This window comes from Marmota monax, unplaced genomic scaffold (genome assembly GCF_021218885.2).
Source record: "Marmota monax isolate L192 unplaced genomic scaffold, Marmota_monax_Labrador192_F-V1.1 WCK01_AAM20220418_F8-fsc00029, whole genome shotgun sequence".
NCBI lineage: Eukaryota > Metazoa > Chordata > Mammalia > Rodentia > Sciuridae > Marmota > Marmota monax.
This window is the reverse complement of record NW_026693024.1, coordinates 11,339,045-11,357,758: the sequence shown is the minus strand read 5'-3', so window position 1 is coordinate 11,357,758 and position 18,714 is coordinate 11,339,045. Positions and strand designations below refer to the sequence as shown.

Below are 18,714 nucleotides of genomic sequence, written 5' to 3'. Positions count from 1 at the left end.
CTTTCCAAGCGACGAATAAAGGAGGATGCCATGTGCTAATGTTCTCATTTCAAGGATAAAAAAATATTAGGAGCAAGCAGGCCAATTCTAAGAAGCTTTGAATCCGGCTTATCTTAGGGGAGTAGGGACGGGGCGTACCCTGCGCAAGCCCCTCACTTCCGCCACTCCCAGGAAGGGGCGGGGCCGGTTCCTAGCGGGTGGGAGGTCTACTTGCATCGCGTGTTGTGTGTTGTGGTGTGATCAGTATCTCGATGCTTCCTCACGGGCAGTGATAAGATGTTAGATTTTGTTTTTGTGCAGGCAGCGGTGGAAGAAGGTTTTTGGTCGTTACAGGACGAGAAAGTGGGACTTGAGCTTCGCGGTTCCCGGAGCCGGCGGTGCCAGCGCCGGGGTCGTAGCCACAGGCGTGAGCGTTCAGGACTCAGTTTGGGGCCCTAGAAGTCGGCCTCCGGGGTTCTTGCCGGCCCTGGCCGGGTGCTGCCGCGCGGCACACCTTTCCTTCTAGCTTGGTTCGCGCGTCTTCACCCCGGGGTCAGATCGGCCAACGTTATGGCGCATCTTGGAGAGGGAGGATGACCCCGCACCTGAAGGGTACAAAGAACAGATGACTCGAGGGAGGAGGGCACGGTCATCGTTGGTGAAGAGTCTAGAAGGAAATCTGACGTTTATTTCAGTTACCACCTCCCTCTCCCACCTGTTTCCAGTTTAAGGGCAAACGTTTTACAAAAGCATTTTACGTTTGAGGTTTTAAATCGTAAGGTTTAAGTAGAGATTTAGGGATGTGTTGGGAATTGCAGCTTTCTCACGAGCTCCCATTAGCGTAAATGTTAGATCCTACAGTTCTAACTCCCATAGCAGGTTCATTTGACAGGGGATCTTGCGTAAGTCCATTTCTAATCTTCAACCCCACCCCCTTTGAATGGTAATAAATCCTTCAGTGCTTAGAGGCTTTTGTTTCCTAATGTTTTTGTTTTCTTTGGTGTTCTGAATTGCCCATACCTATTTAACTCAGTACATATCTTAAGTGATGCATGTTTGGGTCTTGTGGGAACGATTTCGCTTTGATGCTTTGTCATGGCAGCGCCAGGAAGGGCCTGTATTCTGCCAACTTTGGCTACTCCACCTGTAATCACTCAAGACACTGAAATGCTGTAAACAAACGAATCTATTCACTGTTACAGAGCATTTCCTTGAGTTGATACTAATGTTACTGTTACAAAAAGTCAAATTATTTGACTTTAGTTTCTATTTACTGTAATGACATCCTCCAGAACACTACTAGAATCCCAGGAATGGGAAAGTATCTCTTTGACATGGGACAGATAATGAGTAAGGATGTTTCTTTGAAGTCTCATTTTATCTTAAACATGACTTTTGGCATCTTACTCTATGGCAGTTAATGCAATAGTAGTAGTCTCTCATGCAAAAAGGGAAAAGAAACTTTTAATAAAATTTTCAATATCACATATTTTAAAGTGTTGCTTCTAGAATGTCCCTCACCCTGCCTTATTTCCCCCAAAGAAGTCTCAACTGCTTTTTGAGAAGTAATGGTACTCCTTAATATTTATTGAAACTAATTTTAAGTTAGCACACAGGATAATTACTGTTGTTAAAAGGAAAATTATTTAGACCAATAAGTGTAGTAGTTTTTGTGATTAGCAGATTGGGCAGGTCCCAAAACTAGAGCAAGTTCTGAGAATTCCAAGCAACGTGATCAGACAGCAATAATAGGAAAATGGTTGTGGGACATGAAAAATAATTAGTTATAGGTTAGTCCACTGATTGGCCTGTTTATCATAACTTAATCCGTTGATTGACTGTAAGGCCTCCAATTACCAAAACTTGGTTACTGTGATTAAACTCTATTGGTTTGGTCTGTGGGACTTAGTCAAGTACCCACTTCAAACCCATTGCCTCCCACAAATTTTAAGATTATAGCACCTTTTACTGTCAGATTTTTACCTGTAGAAATATTTGTTAAGTTTTAGAGTACGTTACAACTCAAAAAACATCTTTTGCTTCAACCAGGAATCTTAGAATATAGTTGATTCTACAGTGGAGACTGTAGCATAGGCACCATAAACACAACAAAGTGATTTTCCTCTTTAAACTGTTAGAGAATCATGAACATAATCAGTTCAAAAAAACTTAAGAATTGGGCTGGGTTTGTGGCTCAGCGGTAGAGTGCTCGCTCGCCTAGCACATGGGAGGCCCTGGATTGGATCCTCAGCACCACATAGAAATAAATAAGATAAAGATATGTGTCCAGTTACAAACAAAAAATAAATATTTTAAAAAAGAAAACTTAGTGTTTAACACAATGCTAAAGATAGCAGGCAGGGAGAGGTTGTGGAAAAATTTCAGGGGTTTTGAATCCCTTGTAATTATATGCAAAATGTGCCTATAAATTTGAGGAGGAGAATATTGATAAAATTTCATCACATTTTCAAAGATATGCCTCCTGAAGGGTAAACACCCTAACTCAGTCTTTGGTTATAAATGCTGAAATGTGTCCAGAATCATTTTCAAGGCCACACAACTAAGTATCAGCCACTATTGCTTCTGCTGCTGCTTTTTACATTTCCTTCTCTTGAACATTCTCTTCCACAGAGTACAAAGCAGCAGCATTTCATTTCATCCACAGCCATGGCAGTAGTATGTTCATAACTTGCTCAGGTTGAAATATTCACTGAAGAAGAACAATGCAAAATTACACATCTGTTCAACTGGATTTGAACTGAGCTTATTTCCTTTAAAACCTGTTTTCTTCCAAAAGGATGTTAAAAAAAAAAAAATCTAATCTCATGAAAGCTGCCATTTGCCAAAAAATAACAAACTATAGAAAGTTCTGTAATCAACAGTAAAACAACAAAAAATTTTTTTTCCAAATTTTAAATTACTGATTGAAAAGGTTTTTTTGCAACTTGAGTCATGTAATGATTTGTTCGTTCATTCATTCAACAGGTAGATATTGAGCACCTGGCTTTGATTTGGCAAGGAACCAGCTAGTTTCCTTTTGTGGTGGTGGTGGTGGTAAGGTGGATATCTTAGGCTAAAAGCTGGATAGAGTGGAGAAAAATCAGCTCTTTTAGAAGTATCAAAAGTCTAATATTCCTGTCCAAATACCTTCCTTTCTTAATGTGAAAAGTAGTAATTTTAAATTGCAGGACTGCGGGGTTGCCTGTGGTTGTATTTCCGGAGGACTTTGATCTTTGTATTTTACAGCTAAAGGAAGCAGAGATGGTGGTGCCTATCAGCTTCTCATTGCTGTGACAATATACTTGTGGAAAACAGGAGAAAAGATTTTGGGAGGATTCAGAGTTTCGGTCAATAATCAGCAGGCTTCATTGCTGTTAATCCTATAGCAAGGCAGAAACTTGGCAGAAGGGTGTGGTGGAGGAAAGGTGCTGTCCTCCTGACAGCCAGGAAGCAGAGAGAGAGAAAAAAGGGTGAGGACTCCCCAAGAACCTCCCTTTAACTAGGTCTCACTTCCTATATTTCTGTCACTTCTCAATAGTCCATTCAGCTATGAGCCCAACAGTGGATTAATCCATTGATGAGGTCAGAGCCCCATGATCCAGTCACTTCCCCAAAGTCCCACTTCTGAACATTACTGCATTGGGGACCAAATCTTCAACATAGGAGCCTCTAGGAACATTGCAGATCCTAACCATAACAGTAGCCAACTTTCCCTGGACACATCTTAGTGTCTATTGTCCACCCCTATATAACCTTATTTCACCTGCTTCATGGGAGTACACAGGGTTTGCAGTTGAGGATTTTAAGAGTAAAACATTTGTGAGTACTCTATCACTCACTTCCAGGGCCCCTAAATGCCTATTCTCATCATGGAACCTTGCTCACAGTCATCTATTCCCCAGCTCCTGTCATCTTGGGTGGTTTTAACATTGTACATTGGCTTCTACCTTCCTCAACCTCCTTACACCTTATCAATGTTCAACTTCCACATTCTAGCTGTGGCCTCAACTCTGACCCATTCATAGTCACATTTCTGATTTTCTTTCTATAAAATAAGACTAGTCCTAAAATGATAAGGAAAAAATAAATTTTTTACAGAAAGAACCTTTAATATGTTTTATTAGTTATCTAAGCTGTTGTAGTTAGGGATTTTGTTTATTGTTATGTTATAATAGTGGAAGAAACCAGTTTTAGTTGTTAGGGAGCCAGACCTGTATGTCTTCCAGACTGTTAAAAGATAATGTTCACTGATACTTGCAAAAGCACTGTTCAGGATTATGTGTTTAGTATAGGGACCCCTATAACCGCACCTAGCAGTGGAGGAGATTGGACTGAACTCTGAATTCAACATTGGCAAGTAGGAATTTATAGTTAAGAAGCAAGGTGAGGATCAGTGGGTGAAAAATCAACTAAGATGAAGCATTAGGGGTGAGGGGGCTTCTGGCTAAACCCATCTAACAGGATCCTTGTTGAAGACAAGCCAGGGTGATCAGACATCATCTGGGAGATGGAGGAGGGTGAGGAATCAGATCAGATAATGCACATGATCAGATATCCAGGATGAGGGGTTCTGGCTAAACTGCTTTAGTGGGGTTCTTTTGCTAGCACTGGATTTTATAATTGTGTGTACAAATAGACCTAAGAGAAGGGCCAGAAGCCTGAGTAAAGTTTGACTAAGCCAAAAATAATAATAATAAACCTTTAGAACCCAATGTTCTTGTGTATAACTCCTCCTTGTGTCACTTCAAGGCTCCAAGTTTCATATCTGTAATATCTGCATTAAGCCTGGGAACAGGATGGAGGACAAAGAGACTTCCCATCTAAGCAAATATCCTTTGTCCACATAGCTTTCCTCAGTCCACCTGGCCATATCCAGCTTCAAGGCAGGAGCTAGGAAAGAATATGCATTGCTTGGATCTATTATGCCCCAAGTAAAACAAGATTTCTTTTATTAAGAAAGAAAAACTCATTGTATCTAGCAATGTCAGCCACAGGTGCTGATCAATAAAATTTATTGAAGACAGAGAGATCAGCTAGAATACAAACTCCAGTTACCACCATTGCCCTTAGTCCTGCCTTGCAGATGGTGGGAGCTAAGGAAATAATTGATGAATAGCTACATAATCTGAATTCATCATGTTTATTGTTTTTCACATAATAGGTCAATATAGACTACATTAAGCATTTGAATAGCTATTGACAAGCTTCAGGGAATGGCCCAACCATAAGTGCCTTACTTATACCCAAAGTTATGTCAAATTTTCACACCTTGCTACTCAAAGTGTTGGAAGTTGGCTAAAAATGTAGATGCTGAAGCTCCACTCCAAATCTGGATGGTTTAGGACCTGTGTTTTAAACAGCATGCCCAGGTAATTTGTATGCACATTAAAGTTTGGAAATACCACTTGCTTTATCATGTTTTCACCTTTTAAAAATTGCTCGGGAGCTGGGCGCAGTGGCACACACTTGGAATCCCAGCTGCATGGGAGGCTGAGACAGGAGGATTTTGAGCCAGCCTCAGCAACAGCGAAGTGCTAAGCAACTTAGTGGGACCCTGTCTCTAAATAAAATATAAAATGGGGCTGGAGATGTGGCTCAGAGATTGAGTGCCCCTGAGTTCAATCCCGGAACCAAAATAAAAATAAAAAATTGCTGGAGTTTGGGGATTTAGTTCAGTGGCAAACACTTGCCTCATATGCACAAGACCTGAACTTCAGTCCTCAGCCCTAAAAAAACAAAAACTGAACAACAGAAATATTGCTCTAATTTTTTAAAACATTATTATTATTATTATTATTTGCAGCACTGGGGACTGAACTCAGAGGCTATCACCAAGCTACATCCACAGACCCTTTTATTTTAATAGTTCTGGGATTGAACCCAGTGGTGTTCTACCACTGAACTATACCCTCTGCCCTTTTTATTTTTTCTTTTGAGACAGGGTCTCACTAAATTCCCTGACCTCAAGCTTTTGATCTTCCTGCCTCAGCCTCAGGGTTGCTGCTGGGATTATAGGTGTGCGCCACCATGACTGGCCTCTTTAAAATTTTATCCTGTCCCTGCATTAATGTAGGGTGTGTGTGTGTGATATACACTTCTCTGCCTCTTGATTTTGCAGCTGGTTAGGATAATGATTTCAACCTGCAGGGGATTAAAAAGATCATTCAATGCCAGTTCTAATCGAAGATAACTTGGGGAAAGAATATCAGATTCTGGTAGTTGTCTTAAGGTTTTAGTTATTAAAAGTGATTCTTACCTATGGCAAGGGTGCTGTGGAGACGTCTAGGTTCTCTATAGTTCTCTCTCTCTCTCTCTCACACACACACACACACACACACACACACACGCTTTTGCTGGCTTCCCAGGCCTGCCATTTGGGAAGGGGGCTGATTGCTGGAATTGAGGGAGTTTGCAGAAGTTTCCCCAGCTGACACCAGTGCACCCTGCCTCTACCACACCCTTGCCCCCTTGTCAGGAAAGTCAAGAAATTAATTGCCTAGCAGGAATTGCCACTCAATGTAATGACGCATAGGTTGTAAAAACTGTTTGTAAGGATTAGCACATGCTGAAATTTTTGACACAGGAATCAAACTGTGGATTTCCGTCTTCCTTTGTCAAGTTTCTAGATAAATGGCCAGATGGGAGAATTTTGCAAGTTTTACCATATCTCAACAAAATAACTATTATTGCTGCTGGAAAAGGTGTGTGAGTTTCTCCCCTCTCCTACTTTAAATGGAAATGAAAGCCATTACGTTCTAACTAATATAATACTTTTGGCAACTGATAGACTAATTGCTTTGAACATTAAGTGTTTTTGAACAATTGAAGTAGAAATCATTCTTACCTGAAACTTCCTTGAAAGAAAAAGGCATTGTGCGTGATTCTGCCTAGGTTGGCATGGTTGTCATTCCTCTGCTATTAGAGTGGGCAGCCAGAATCCCACACTGGCCAGGGTTACCGTAGTGGTGACCGATATGAGCAGCCACAGCTCTCTTATCCTCTTTCCTGCTACAGCTACAGCTGCGCAGTGAGGGGGAATGGACCCAGCCTTTTTCCTGCACCCAAGATTTCTGAACACCCAGCTGGAAATTCACTTATGCCTCAGGTAACCCTCCCTGAAATGGATCTTGTCATTTGTGTGCGCAATGGTGTAAACATCATTTTTCCTTCTTGACACATTCATGTCAAAGTCTCACACCCATGACTTTGGCTCTCTGTTTTTGTTTTGTTCTGTTTTGGTTTGGTTTTGGTGCTAGGACTTGAACTTGAACCCAGGGACACTTTACCACTGAGCTACATCCCCAGTTCTTTTTATTTTTTTACTTTGGGATGGGGTCTCGCTAAGTTGCTGAGGCTGGCCTTAGATTTGCAGTCCTCTTGCCTCAGCCTCCCCAATTTGCTGGAATTATAGACATGCTATGGTGCCTGACTGGCTCTCTGTTTTAATACCAGACAGTAAAACTGATGACCTAAGGAGAAAGAAATTAACAGGCTTTTTGAGGTATAATTGATATAAAAGGTCCCTGAAAACTTCTGCACATGTTGATCTGTATATGTTCCTCAAATTGTATATATTTGGCCATATGCATAACCTAAGAAATTTTGACTTACAAGTGATTTAAGAGAAAAGAAAGCTCTTTTCTGGAAACAAAATAATGAGCTTATGAACTCTTGACCTAAATTCTTGGTACTAAAGTGTGTGTGTTGCTGGAACCCAGGGCCTTGCACATGCCAGGCAAGTACTCCACCGTTGAACTACACCCCAAGCCCTCTAAATTGTATATTATCATCCCCAAATAGATTTTTACTCTTTTCACATTTAAACAAGGATAAGAAGTAGCTTTGGGATTTGTTTGACTATAACAGAAAATATGAGCACCCTTTAGAAACATTTTAATATTGCCATTACTAGAATAATTTTTTTGGGGGGGGGTACCAGGGATTGAACTCAGGGGCACTTCACCACTTACCACATCCCCAGCCCTTTCTATTTTAAATTTTGAGACGCGGTCTTACTAAGTTTCTTAGGGCCTCACTAAATTGCTGAGGCTGGTCTTGAACTCACAATCCTCTTGCCTCAGCCTCTTAAGCTGCTGGAATTACAAGCATACTCCACTCTACCCAGCTAGAGTAACATATTTCTAGTAAGGAAAATCTTCTCCATACCCTCCCTCTTCTTCGTTCCCTCCACTTCGGGGGGGGGGGGGGGGGAGCCCTGTTGGAGTAGATCTAAGTCTTTTAGATCTTTCCCCTTTACTCTTGCTGAATCAGTGAGGTTAGGCCCTGTTTCTTTTTGGGGGTCAGGTGGGGTGCTTTGGTTAAGAATATAGTATACATATGGCTTGTTTCTTGCTTCTGTTTATACGTTGTTTGCAGAGAGCTTTCTTTAAAATTTTCTAAAAATCCCCAATCGAGGGGCTGGGGTACAGCTCAGTGGTAGAGCTTGTGCTTAGCATGCAGTTCAATCTACAGCACCAAGAAAAAACCCTAAAATCTCCCATTTAGATGTTCTGTGTTTTTATCTCATCCTTTATCTGACTTTTGAAATGTTTTCAGTGCTTCAAAAAATTTCCTTCAACCTATTTTCAAACATGTTCCTGAATGTTTTGTTTCGCTAAGAATAACTTCTCTGGAAGAGGAAGGGCTGGACTAAAGGATATAACATTCAAAATGTTAAACAGGAGATTAACCATGAAAAAGCCTTCCTTTTCCCTTACCGTGGTGGGCTGTGCTTATTTCTCCTGGATCTGTGTGTGATTAGCCAGTCTCACAGGCAAGGGAGGCAGGGCCTACTGTTCAGGGCAAACATCTTTTGTAATGTTCACTGGTGTCTGTGTCCCATGACCTTGTTGCTGTCCTTTCTCTACTTTTTCTGGTTGAGGGGTGTCCCCTTTGCTTGATTGCATAAGTTACTTAGGGAAATTCACACTTTACACTCAAAAGGTTATGGACTTTCCTTCTGGGTTTGTGGTGGTTGGGTGATGGCCTTGGCCTTAACATCAAAATTGAATTTAACATCTATCTAGACCCTTGGTTTCTAAAATTTACATTTGCTTTGCATCTTTTTTGCCCAAACTCTCATTTTCAATTTTGTTTTTAGTCTGTTTTAGGCGCCTCTTATGTAAAAATTTCTCTTTAGATTTCTCATCTCTTTTTTTAAACTCAGTTTGGGTTTCTCCTTTTTAGCAGATGTTCAGTATTGCATCACTTTTTACAAAAAAACAAAAATCATAACTTTAAGTGTAGTGCGCTTTCTTTCACATCTTCCTTTCTTTTCCTCTTAGTGGTTACCTTTGTATCTTTAAATAGGGAGATCTGGGTATGAGTATATCATCAGCTTCAGAAATTGTTTTTAAAAATTTCTCTTCCAATCATGAGAACATTAAAAAAAATTAACATCCTTTTTTTCCCTCACCCTACTAACCCTTCCCTCCATTTTTCTAATCATTTTAGAGTTTTCTGATCCCCTTCTGGATTTTTTTGATCCCTTTGTCTAGCTGAATTATTACTTATAGAATGCACTTGTTCCTTTAATTATTATAAATATACTGTCAGTGACTAGTTACCACACTGCCATCTGCCAGTCATCCTCGTGGGTATTCCTGAAGGGGAAGCTGGAAGGCTCTGTGGTGGGTTTCTCACTCCCAAGACCTTATTTTGGTCTTGTCTGATGACATGTATTCTCCACGAGATGCTATAATTTTATTCCCCACCATGTTCTGCCTGGTCCTTAGCCCCCCAAATTCATGGGTTAGTCCAACACCCCAAAGAGGCCCCTCCTTTACATTTTGACATGGTGACTTGCCCAAGATCAGAGGAAATAATGTGTTCAGAATGATTCTCAGGTCTTTGGGGTCCATCAGCACAACTTCTCTAGGCTACCTCCAACCATTTATATAGGCACTTTTCTTTAAGGACGACCTGGATGGGAAAAATGCTCTGTCTCCAGGTAGTTTCTGCTTATCCCACCCTGGCCATTTAGGATTCATGTTTATCAGAGCACACATTGAAAAGGAGGACATGTGAGACCTGGACCTTATATTTTAGGAAAGACCTCCTTTAAGCAGATTTTGGTGATATTGGCCATTTCCAAGTAGAAAAAAGACACAGATCATGTGATTAGATTTATGATAACTATATCTTTTATTTTCCAAACCAAGACATATTTCAGAGTGAAGAGGTGACATACTTTTAGATGCACTGAAGAGAGAGATCTTTGGCTCTCAATATCACCTTTTTCTTATTAGCAAGGGAGGTTTCATTAAGCATTGTTACAGGAGTTAATTTCTGGGTTAGGACAGTTCCTTGGAATAGCTGCACATGCCTGAAAATGAAAGTTCCCAGCAGGTGTGTAGAAGGGGTCAGTAACATGTGTGCTGCTCCAGAAGCGCCAGTAGAGTCTGAGTTAACCAACAGAGATTGACTTCAGGAGTGCTTCTGGAATATACTTCTCTTGGGTAAAAACCATGATTGATTGGTCTGCTCTTCTGCAGCCTCTGCATTTCCTTGAAAACTTTAATGTCCCCAAACTTAGCTGAACCATGGGTCTGGGTCATGAGGAAAATGTGTTTGTGGAGACTGCAGGTTGTGTTTTGGAACAAAAGTTGGGGTACAGGTGGAGAGAGTGCCATCTAGTTTAGGAATAAGAAGTCAGGATGCCCAGGGATCCAGCCAAAGACCTAAATGGTCAATTTTCAGAAGCTCCAGACAGGCCAGAAGCCTCTGCCAGGCATGTCCCTCCTTAGTGACTTTTCTTCTGTTGGCTCAGTTCACTCATTTCATAATTGTAGTATTATAATATTTAAAGATTCTTCTGATCAAAATTCAACCTAAATGTGCTTAGTGGAGCTTAGACTTTTAAATTTTATTTTTGAGAGCTAAATATTTTTTTCCCAAGAAAGCATGTATTGATGTTCAATCTTTATAATTTTCTTTTTTTCTTAAGATACCCATTTTTCTTTGTAGGAAACCACAGCTGCATCTGAACACCAAGATGAGGACCCACTAGAAGGTAATGTGAACCTTGTGTCACCGTGATTGAAAACAAAACTTAACCATGTTTCTTGCTTCTTCACCCACTCAGCTTGCTGGAAACTGAGATCTTCCTGGAACATTCCAGCACAAGTTGCTGATGCCTTTCTCTTCAGTAATTTGTCCTGTTTGGGGAATCTGTTTCTATAGAATCAATGTCAGCTGATCAACCCCTGAGGGGGTTTCTGAAGGATGGAGGGAATGGAGACATTTCCAAAAACTAAGACAACAGTGTGTAGTTTAAGATCCGTTCCCTCCATACGTTTAGACTTTGCGTTCTGCTGAGTTCAAATGGTGTCTGCCAAAATTTAGGCATTGGCAACCCAAACTCAAAAGCAACAGTGTTGGGAGGTGGGCCCTTTAAGAGGTGACCGGATCTTGAGGATTCTGCAAGGGTTGATGCAGTTACTGTGGGAGTGGATTCATGACATAAGGATGAGCCAATCCTTGTCACCTGTTGTCCTTCTGCCATGGGATGATGCTGCAAGCAGAGCCTGGCCAGGCGATGCCCCTCAATCCTGCACTTTTCAGTCACCAGAAAATGAGCTAAATACATTTCTGTTTATTATAAATCACCCAGTCTCAGCATAAAATGGAGCATGGCAGGTGGTTCTAAAATGACAGGCAGGTGGTGGTTTCTATTGTTCTACTTTGAAAAGAACAAAGTTTTTCTACTCAGGGAAGGACCCAGTTTTCTGAATATGTCCTTTTTGAGGAAGGAAAGAAAATATTTTGCTTGTATTTTAAGTAATGGGAAAGAGACATAGAGGAGAAATACAGAGAACGCTGTTGCCCGATTCTTGTCACATGTCTCTCTGGTCCCTTTCTCCTACATGAGCTGCTGCCTGACAAACCCACACACTGCCTTTGTGATCCCCATCAAAGATGGGAGCAAACAGAATTTTCAGATGAGTAGGTACTCAAAGTACTTATTTTAAGGACAGGAAATAGTTGTTTAAAATAAATCTTTACATGCTATTGGGCAGTTCTAGTTTTTAGTACTTTAATTTACATATTTACTTATTTAGCTTGCTGGGGGTTTCTTTGGGGTTAAAGTATGAGCTATTCTCCATGCCTTCGTTAGCTATGCAGACATTAAAAATAATAGCAGAAGAGCTTATAGGAAGAGTGAGCTTTCTGAATCCACAATGCCAGGACTCAGATCCCACTGATTAGCTCTGTAATCCCCCCAAATCTCCAGTGTATGGGTTTCCCCTACTTTAAAGCAGGGACATTCATACCCCTCTCATAGGGTAGCTAAGTGTGGTTTCTTTTTTTTTTTTTTTTGTACCAGAGATTGAACCCAGGGGTACTTAACCACTGAGCCACATCCCTAGTTCTTTTTATTTTTTATTTTGAGACAGAGTCTCATTAAGTTATCTAGGGCCTCACTAAATTGCTGAGGCTGGCTTTAACCTCTCCATCCTCCTGCCTCAGCATCCTGAGCAGCTGGGATTATAGGCGTGCACTATGTGTGATATCTAAATCGCTCTTAAGTGTCTTAGCAGAAGCTGGCACCTAATGACCAACTGTTAGCTAGTCATAGATCTGAAGTAGCATGGCTCAGTGATGACATAAAAAAAAAAAAAGAAATGTCTCTAAAGAAAGGTCCAAAGAGTTCTCAGAAACAAGGTAGAGCTCAACTCAGAAATAGCAGTGTTCTTGTCATAGTTGATGGAAAAACATTTCAGCAAGTGCCAGTCAAAGGCATAGACAGAGGTTTTTTTAGGAAAGCAGATACATATAATTAAGAGAGAATAAGGGCAATGTCAAGAGAGAGAAAGACCTTTGGGTTAAAGCAAGGAATATATGTTCAAGTGAGATTGTGGGCTATTTCAAGAAAGAGGAGAGGTTTTGGGGGTTCCCAGCTGTTCTTTAAAGGAAACTTGGTGAGGAGTAGGTATGGAAAGGTATGTGGGAGTGATATTAGTCCAGTGATCTCAAGACAGGTTCTCAGGGTCCCCAGGCTGAAGTGGTCTTTGTTATCGGATCAAAAGATATTACTGAAAAGTTCCCTAAGTTATAGGTTCCTCAAGATGTCACATCTATCTATTGGAGGGTTAATTAACAATGCCAAGATAGATTTACAGATTTCACAGAAATTTGGGAATAACAGAACTGTAAGAGAAACTGGCTTAGGAAGTGAGCCTAGGAAACCACGTGGAACTTCTGAATTAAAATCCTATTTGGGGCTGAGGTTGGCACTTGCCTAGCACATGTGAGGCACTGGGTTAACTACTCAGCACCACATAAAATTTAATAAACAAAATAAAGGTGTTGTGTCCATGTACAACTAAAAAAATATTTTAAAACATCCTATTTTCTTGTCCTTCCTTTATGTCTCCTTTATACCTGTTTCTTATTCTACCTCAGTAGAAATGTAACACAAAACATCAAGCCATCCAGATAGATAATTTAAAATTTCCTAGAACTTTTAAGAACACTAAAGAGACAGGTAGAATTAATAATATTTCTTTTTTATTCTTTCTTTTTGTTATTTGGGATTGAATTCAGGGGTACTCTACCACCCAGCTGTGTCCCCAGTCTTTTTTTAAAAAAACTTTTTTTACTTGAGACAGGGTCTTGTGAAGTTGCAGAGGCTGTCCTCGAACTTGCCATCTTCCTGCATCACCCTCCCAAATTGCTGGAATTCTAAATGTGTGCCACCACACCCAGTTTAATAATATTTCTTTTACTTAACTATGTCATGGAATGAATGTTTGTGTCTCTCCTCCCAATTATTATAGGGACCCCTAACCCTCCATGTGATGGTGCCTTCTAGGGGTGGTTAGGTTTGGATGGGGTCATGAGGTTAGTGCCCCTATAAGAGTCACTAGTGAACCTGGTTCCTTGCTCTTTGCTCTCCACCATGGGAGGAAATGACATCTTGGCAGTCTGCCACTGAGAAGAGGACCCTCTCCATAACCTGACCATTCTCGCACCCTGATCTTGGCTTCCAGTCTCCAGAACTGCGAGAAATCAGTCATCCATATTTATGGTTCTTTTATAGCAGCTCAAACTGAGTAGGATAATATCCCAAATATTATTTCAATGTGTAGTCAAAATACAAAGAATTAAGGAGACTTTTACATTTTTCTGCCAAGTCTTTGAAATGTAATATATTTTTTTCCAATTTTTTATAGTGGTAAAACACACATAATATTACATTTTTCACCTTAAACATTCTTAAGCATTAAGTGGATTCATTATCTTGTGCAACCATTACTACTTTCCATCTTTAGAACTCTCATCATCTTGTAAAACTGAAAGCAAATCCAGTGATAATCTCTCTTTCCTCCTTCCCCTAACCCCTGGAAACTATCATCTTTCAATGAGGTGTATATTTTATCCTCATATCCCATGCATGGATAGCTGTGTCCCTTATTCCGTAGCCACCTGTTGTTAGTGGCTATTGTGTTGAACAGTGAAGGAGTTTGGCAAATATGCTGCTTTGTTGAGCTGGTTACTTCAAGCCAAGGGCACCTGGGGAGCAGCAGGTGCAGGGAAAGGCTTTCTTTGAACTTCCTTTATCTGCTTGGGGACAGATCCTCCAAAGGAAATTCCTCCCCAGGAATTTGATCAACCAAAGAAGCTTACCTACATCACAGGAAGGGAGGCTGAAGATAGACACCATACCCAGACATTCTTCTAAGGGCCCATTTATCTTTCCCAGTAATTATTTACTTTCCTCTAAGTTGTCTACTTCCTTTTTTCTCCCCTATAAAGAAGGTATATAGATGGGTGAGATGGTGCATGCCTGTAATCCCAGCAGCTTGGGAGGCTGAGGCAGGAAGATCATGAGTTCAAAGCCAGCCTCAGTAATTTAGTGAGGCCCTAAGCAACTCAGCAAGACCCTGTCTTAAAATAAAATATAAAAAAGGGCTGGCGATATGGCTCAGTGGTTAAGTGCCCCTGGGTTCAATCTCCAGCAAAAAAAAAAAAAAAAAGTATAAAAAAGCTTCTAGATCTCACTGTGTTTTTAGGTATTCACTTTTCTTTGATATGATGCCCCACACATGCATGTGATCAGTTTGTATGCTTTTTCTCCTGTTAATCTGCCTACTGTGTTTTCCTTCATAGATTCAATTATCAAATTCTCAGAAGTAGAGGGAATTTTTTTTACTTCCCACCCCCCTCACAGCAGCATAGGTCTAGAAGGCCCACGGGTTTAGGGAAGATGTAAGCAGTTTGCTTTCATAGACTTCTGTTAGAGCTGTGGCCAACACCTAGACCACAGAATATGGGGTTTGTAGCTGACCACACTGTGTCTGTTTTCTTGTCCACAGGTTATAGGAGCGAGGGAGGGAGAGAGGGAGAGAGAGAGAGAGGAAGAGGGTGGGGACAGGGAGGGAGTGAGGGAGAGAGAAGTGCCTTTAACCTGAAGGATGGAACCTAAGGCATGACTTTTAGAAAGAAAATTTCAGAAAGTTCAGGTGTTAAAAATAGAAACATAATTTCACAACTAGAAACTCTCAAAGGTTACATGACTCAGAAATGTTAGGAAGCTCCCAAAATCAAGAATCAGACAACACAGCCACCAATGCCTATTTGATGATCTCTGTCATAAAATGATTAATAACTCAGGGTGCTGCATTACAGCTGAGGACAGCTCTAGGCTGGGTGGCTTAACCAACAGAAGTTCACTCTCTCACGGCTCTCCAAACTGGAAGTCCAGGTGCTGGCCAGTTTGGTTTCTGGTGAGGACTCTCTTCTGGCTTTCAGGTGACAATCCTCTTACTGTCCTCACATGACTTCTGCTTTGTGCAGGCTCTCTGGTGTCTTTTCATATAAAGGCACTATTGGCACTAGACCAGGATTCTACTCTTATGACCTGACCAAATGCTAATTATATCTCCAAGGCCCCATCTCCAAATTCTACCATATCAAGGATTAAATCTTCAATATATGAATTTGGGAGGAAGTGGGGACACAGGCATTCAGTCCCTATCAGGCATACAAAGGATAAGTCCTGGAATGCATTTAGACTTTAAAACAGAAAGGGCTTCTTTAGTTACATTTAGTACAAGGACAAAAAAATAAAACAAGGATAATGTTAAAAAAAAAAATCTGTAACATTGAAAGTCTTAGATACCTTTGGAAATCTGACAATCTGGACGGCAAACCCAGATCTAATGCCTTCGTGGTAACACCATGCCATCCCAAGTCTTCGTTTGCTTTTGAATTAGTTACTATACAAAATTTATTCACTTCATCTGTGAAATAAGCAGATAAAGTGGCATGTTTATTTTCTCAAAGCAGGATCCTAGGAACCCTCGGTTTGGCTCACTGTCCACCCAGGTGCTTAGGCCAAGAACTCGGGGTTTACCCGTGACCTTCTCTTTCCCTGTTTCCCCGAATGGAATTCATCTCTAGAATATCACTTGAATCTCCATTTTTCTCCTCCACCACTTATGTTGAGTTTGATGATATTGCTGCTTCTATAACTTAAATTTCTATCTTCACGTCGTACTGAAAGATCACACAAAATTTTAAAAAGTCAACCTTTAGTGTAATTCTTCCTGCTTGTGCTTTTTACAAACTCTCTAGTTTCCAGCCATTTCCAGTACGTGTTCTGTAAAACTCTATTTTCTTCGTGTCTATTATTGTCTTCTTGCAGATTCACATCTTCATTTGAATATTGAAGAATTAAACAAGGAGTTTATGTTGAGAAGTGAAGAACTCTATGATTCCCTCATGAATTGTCACTGGCAGCCTCTGGATACAGTCTACTCGGACATCCCAGATGAGACCCCAGAGTGAAGCAAGGTGTTTAGTATCTATCCACATTAACTGCATTTGTTTTTGTTTTTATAGGAAAAAAAAACATCTTCCATGAATGTTCTGGATTCTGGATGTAAATAAAAACTTACAGTACCTCAATGTTATTGATATGATGGATTATGAGGTACACTAACTCATCAGCACCTCCATTCCTGGAAGTGTGTTACTTTAAATAAATGCCAGAAGAGATGCTATGACTATCTTGGTAGAACAAGTTGTTCTCCAAGACACAGGAAAACAGGTTTAATATAAGTTGGGCTTAAATTTAACTGATGGTGACATTAGCTACTCTGTTTTGTGGACTTTCTGTAACACTAAATTTTCATGCAAGGTTTCTCATTTGTATCTTGTCTAGAAAATGTCAATTAGAACTAGATGTTTGTTTTCCACTGACCCTTGGGTGCTCTGTAAGAAAGCTGGTGTGACGGTGGAAGACAGTGGACATGAACTTGTCTCAACTGAACAGAAAGATTCCTAAGCATGGAAAAAAATTTGCCTTTTTCAGACTGTTGATTTTCTAAGAGGAAATAATTGGGCCTTTGTAAAAGCCAGTTCTGAAAAATAAATAAATAAAAGCCAGTGCAGAAACTTCAGTGAGTCTTGACTGTGCTCCTTATTTAAAACGATGTGTTTTTTTTGTCCTGAAGTTGAGCATTGTGTCCTGTTTTATTGCTTTACCTTGCACGGAGATCCCTTGGACTGAGGTGGCTGACCTGAAGGCCAGAAGGTATATGCTGTAGAAGGAGAGTTGATCTGACTATGGGCAAAGGGAATTCGAGATCCCTTCTACTCTGGAGGTGTTTAACAGATGCTAAGTCTTGTACCAACTAGGCTCAAGACCTGAATCCAGAATGGAAGGCCTGCTGGTCTGCGCCTGGGCTGAAGGCACTCCCTCTCCCCGGGGCAGGGCTTCTCAACCTCAGTCCTGTTGCCACTTTGTCCTGGACACTTCTCTGCTAGGGGGACTGCCTTGTGCATTGTCCTGCCCTCTACCACTAGATGCCTGCAGCACCCTTGCACCCCACTTGGGACAACACAGATGTCTCTGGATATTGTCAAATGTCTCCAGAAACAAAATTGCCCTGATTTAGAACCACTAGGAAAGGGCAATGTTTTTCCAATTGTGAGGTCTGTCAGAGTCACCTGTAAGGCTTTTTTAGATTCAAATTCTTGTATACTATCCCCAGTCTGCTTCAGTAGGTCTAGGGTGGAACTCTGTGTTAGTTAGCTTCTCATTGCTGCGACAAACACCTGAACAAAATGGAGGAGGAAAAGTGTTCTTGGCTCATGGTTTCAGTCTATTGTTGGCTGGCTCCATTGTTCTGGGCTAGAGGACATCAAGGCAGAAGAAAGCTCAGCTCAGAGAGGTAGGAGAGGGAGGGGCTGGGGACAAAGTATACCCTTCCAGGGTACAGCCCCAGTGACCTACTTCCTCCAACTAGGTCCTACCTCCAACATCTACCACTTCAAAATAATTATCCAAGTTATTGATCCACCAAATGGATTAATCCACTGATGAGGTTAGAGTCTCAGGATCCAATCAATCATTTCCTAAAAGCCCTGGCTCTGAACATTGCTATACTGGGGACCAAGCCTTCAACACGAGTCTTTAGGGATACTTCAAACCATATCAGTCCTGAAAATTTTGAATTCTCTAAGAAGTTGCTAGGTAAAACTTCTGGTGGTGGTACAGATACCACCTCTAAAAGCTACCAGCTCAGGAACTTTCCTAACCACTTCAGTTTAGTTCTGCCTGGAACCAAGGGTAAAGAATTCCTCTCACTCCCCTCCCAGCACAAGGGCCCTGATTTGTTTAGGCACCCACTCCCCCTCTCCAGCTGTGTGTTTTAGGGACCAGCACCAGGTCCATCTCCAGGCAGTGGCTCTTGCAAAGTCTGAGCCATGGGTAGTGATCCTGTTCCT

General features: G+C 41.0%; 1 protein-coding gene across 3 annotated transcripts; it reads left to right on the top strand.

The window, feature by feature from the left end:
- The first annotated feature begins 184 nt into the window (after positions 1-184).
- Positions 185-17,384, top strand: CUNH6orf52 (chromosome unknown C6orf52 homolog). Of its 3 annotated transcripts, none has more exons than XM_058582391.1 (5): positions 185-591; positions 3,226-5,348; positions 6,994-7,084; positions 10,945-10,990; positions 16,628-17,384. In XM_058582391.1, the coding sequence occupies exons 2-5, from the start codon at positions 5,287-5,289 to the stop codon at positions 16,768-16,770; spliced, it is 342 nt and encodes a 113-aa protein (XP_058438374.1). In that variant the 5' UTR covers positions 185-591; positions 3,226-5,286; the 3' UTR covers positions 16,771-17,384. The 3 variants fall into 3 exon arrangements, with proteins under 3 accessions (XP_058438374.1, XP_058438373.1, XP_046309282.1); XM_058582390.1 differs by having other exon boundaries at positions 185-881; XM_046453326.2 differs by lacking the exons at positions 185-591; positions 3,226-5,348 and adding an exon at positions 5,365-6,680.
- The last annotated feature ends 1,330 nt before the right edge of the window (positions 17,385-18,714 follow it).

Coding starts and splice junctions, on each gene's coding strand:
- CUNH6orf52 (XM_046453326.2), top strand. CDS start 6,610: ATGGCCAGATGGGAGAATTTTGCAAGTTTTACCATATCTCAACAAAAT. Junction 7,085..10,944: donor GAAATTCACTTATGCCTCAG/GTAACCCTCCCT, acceptor TTTTCTTTGTAG/GAAACCACAGCTGCATCTGA. Junction 10,991..16,627: donor AGATGAGGACCCACTAGAAG/GTAATGTGAACC, acceptor GTCTTCTTGCAG/ATTCACATCTTCATTTGAAT.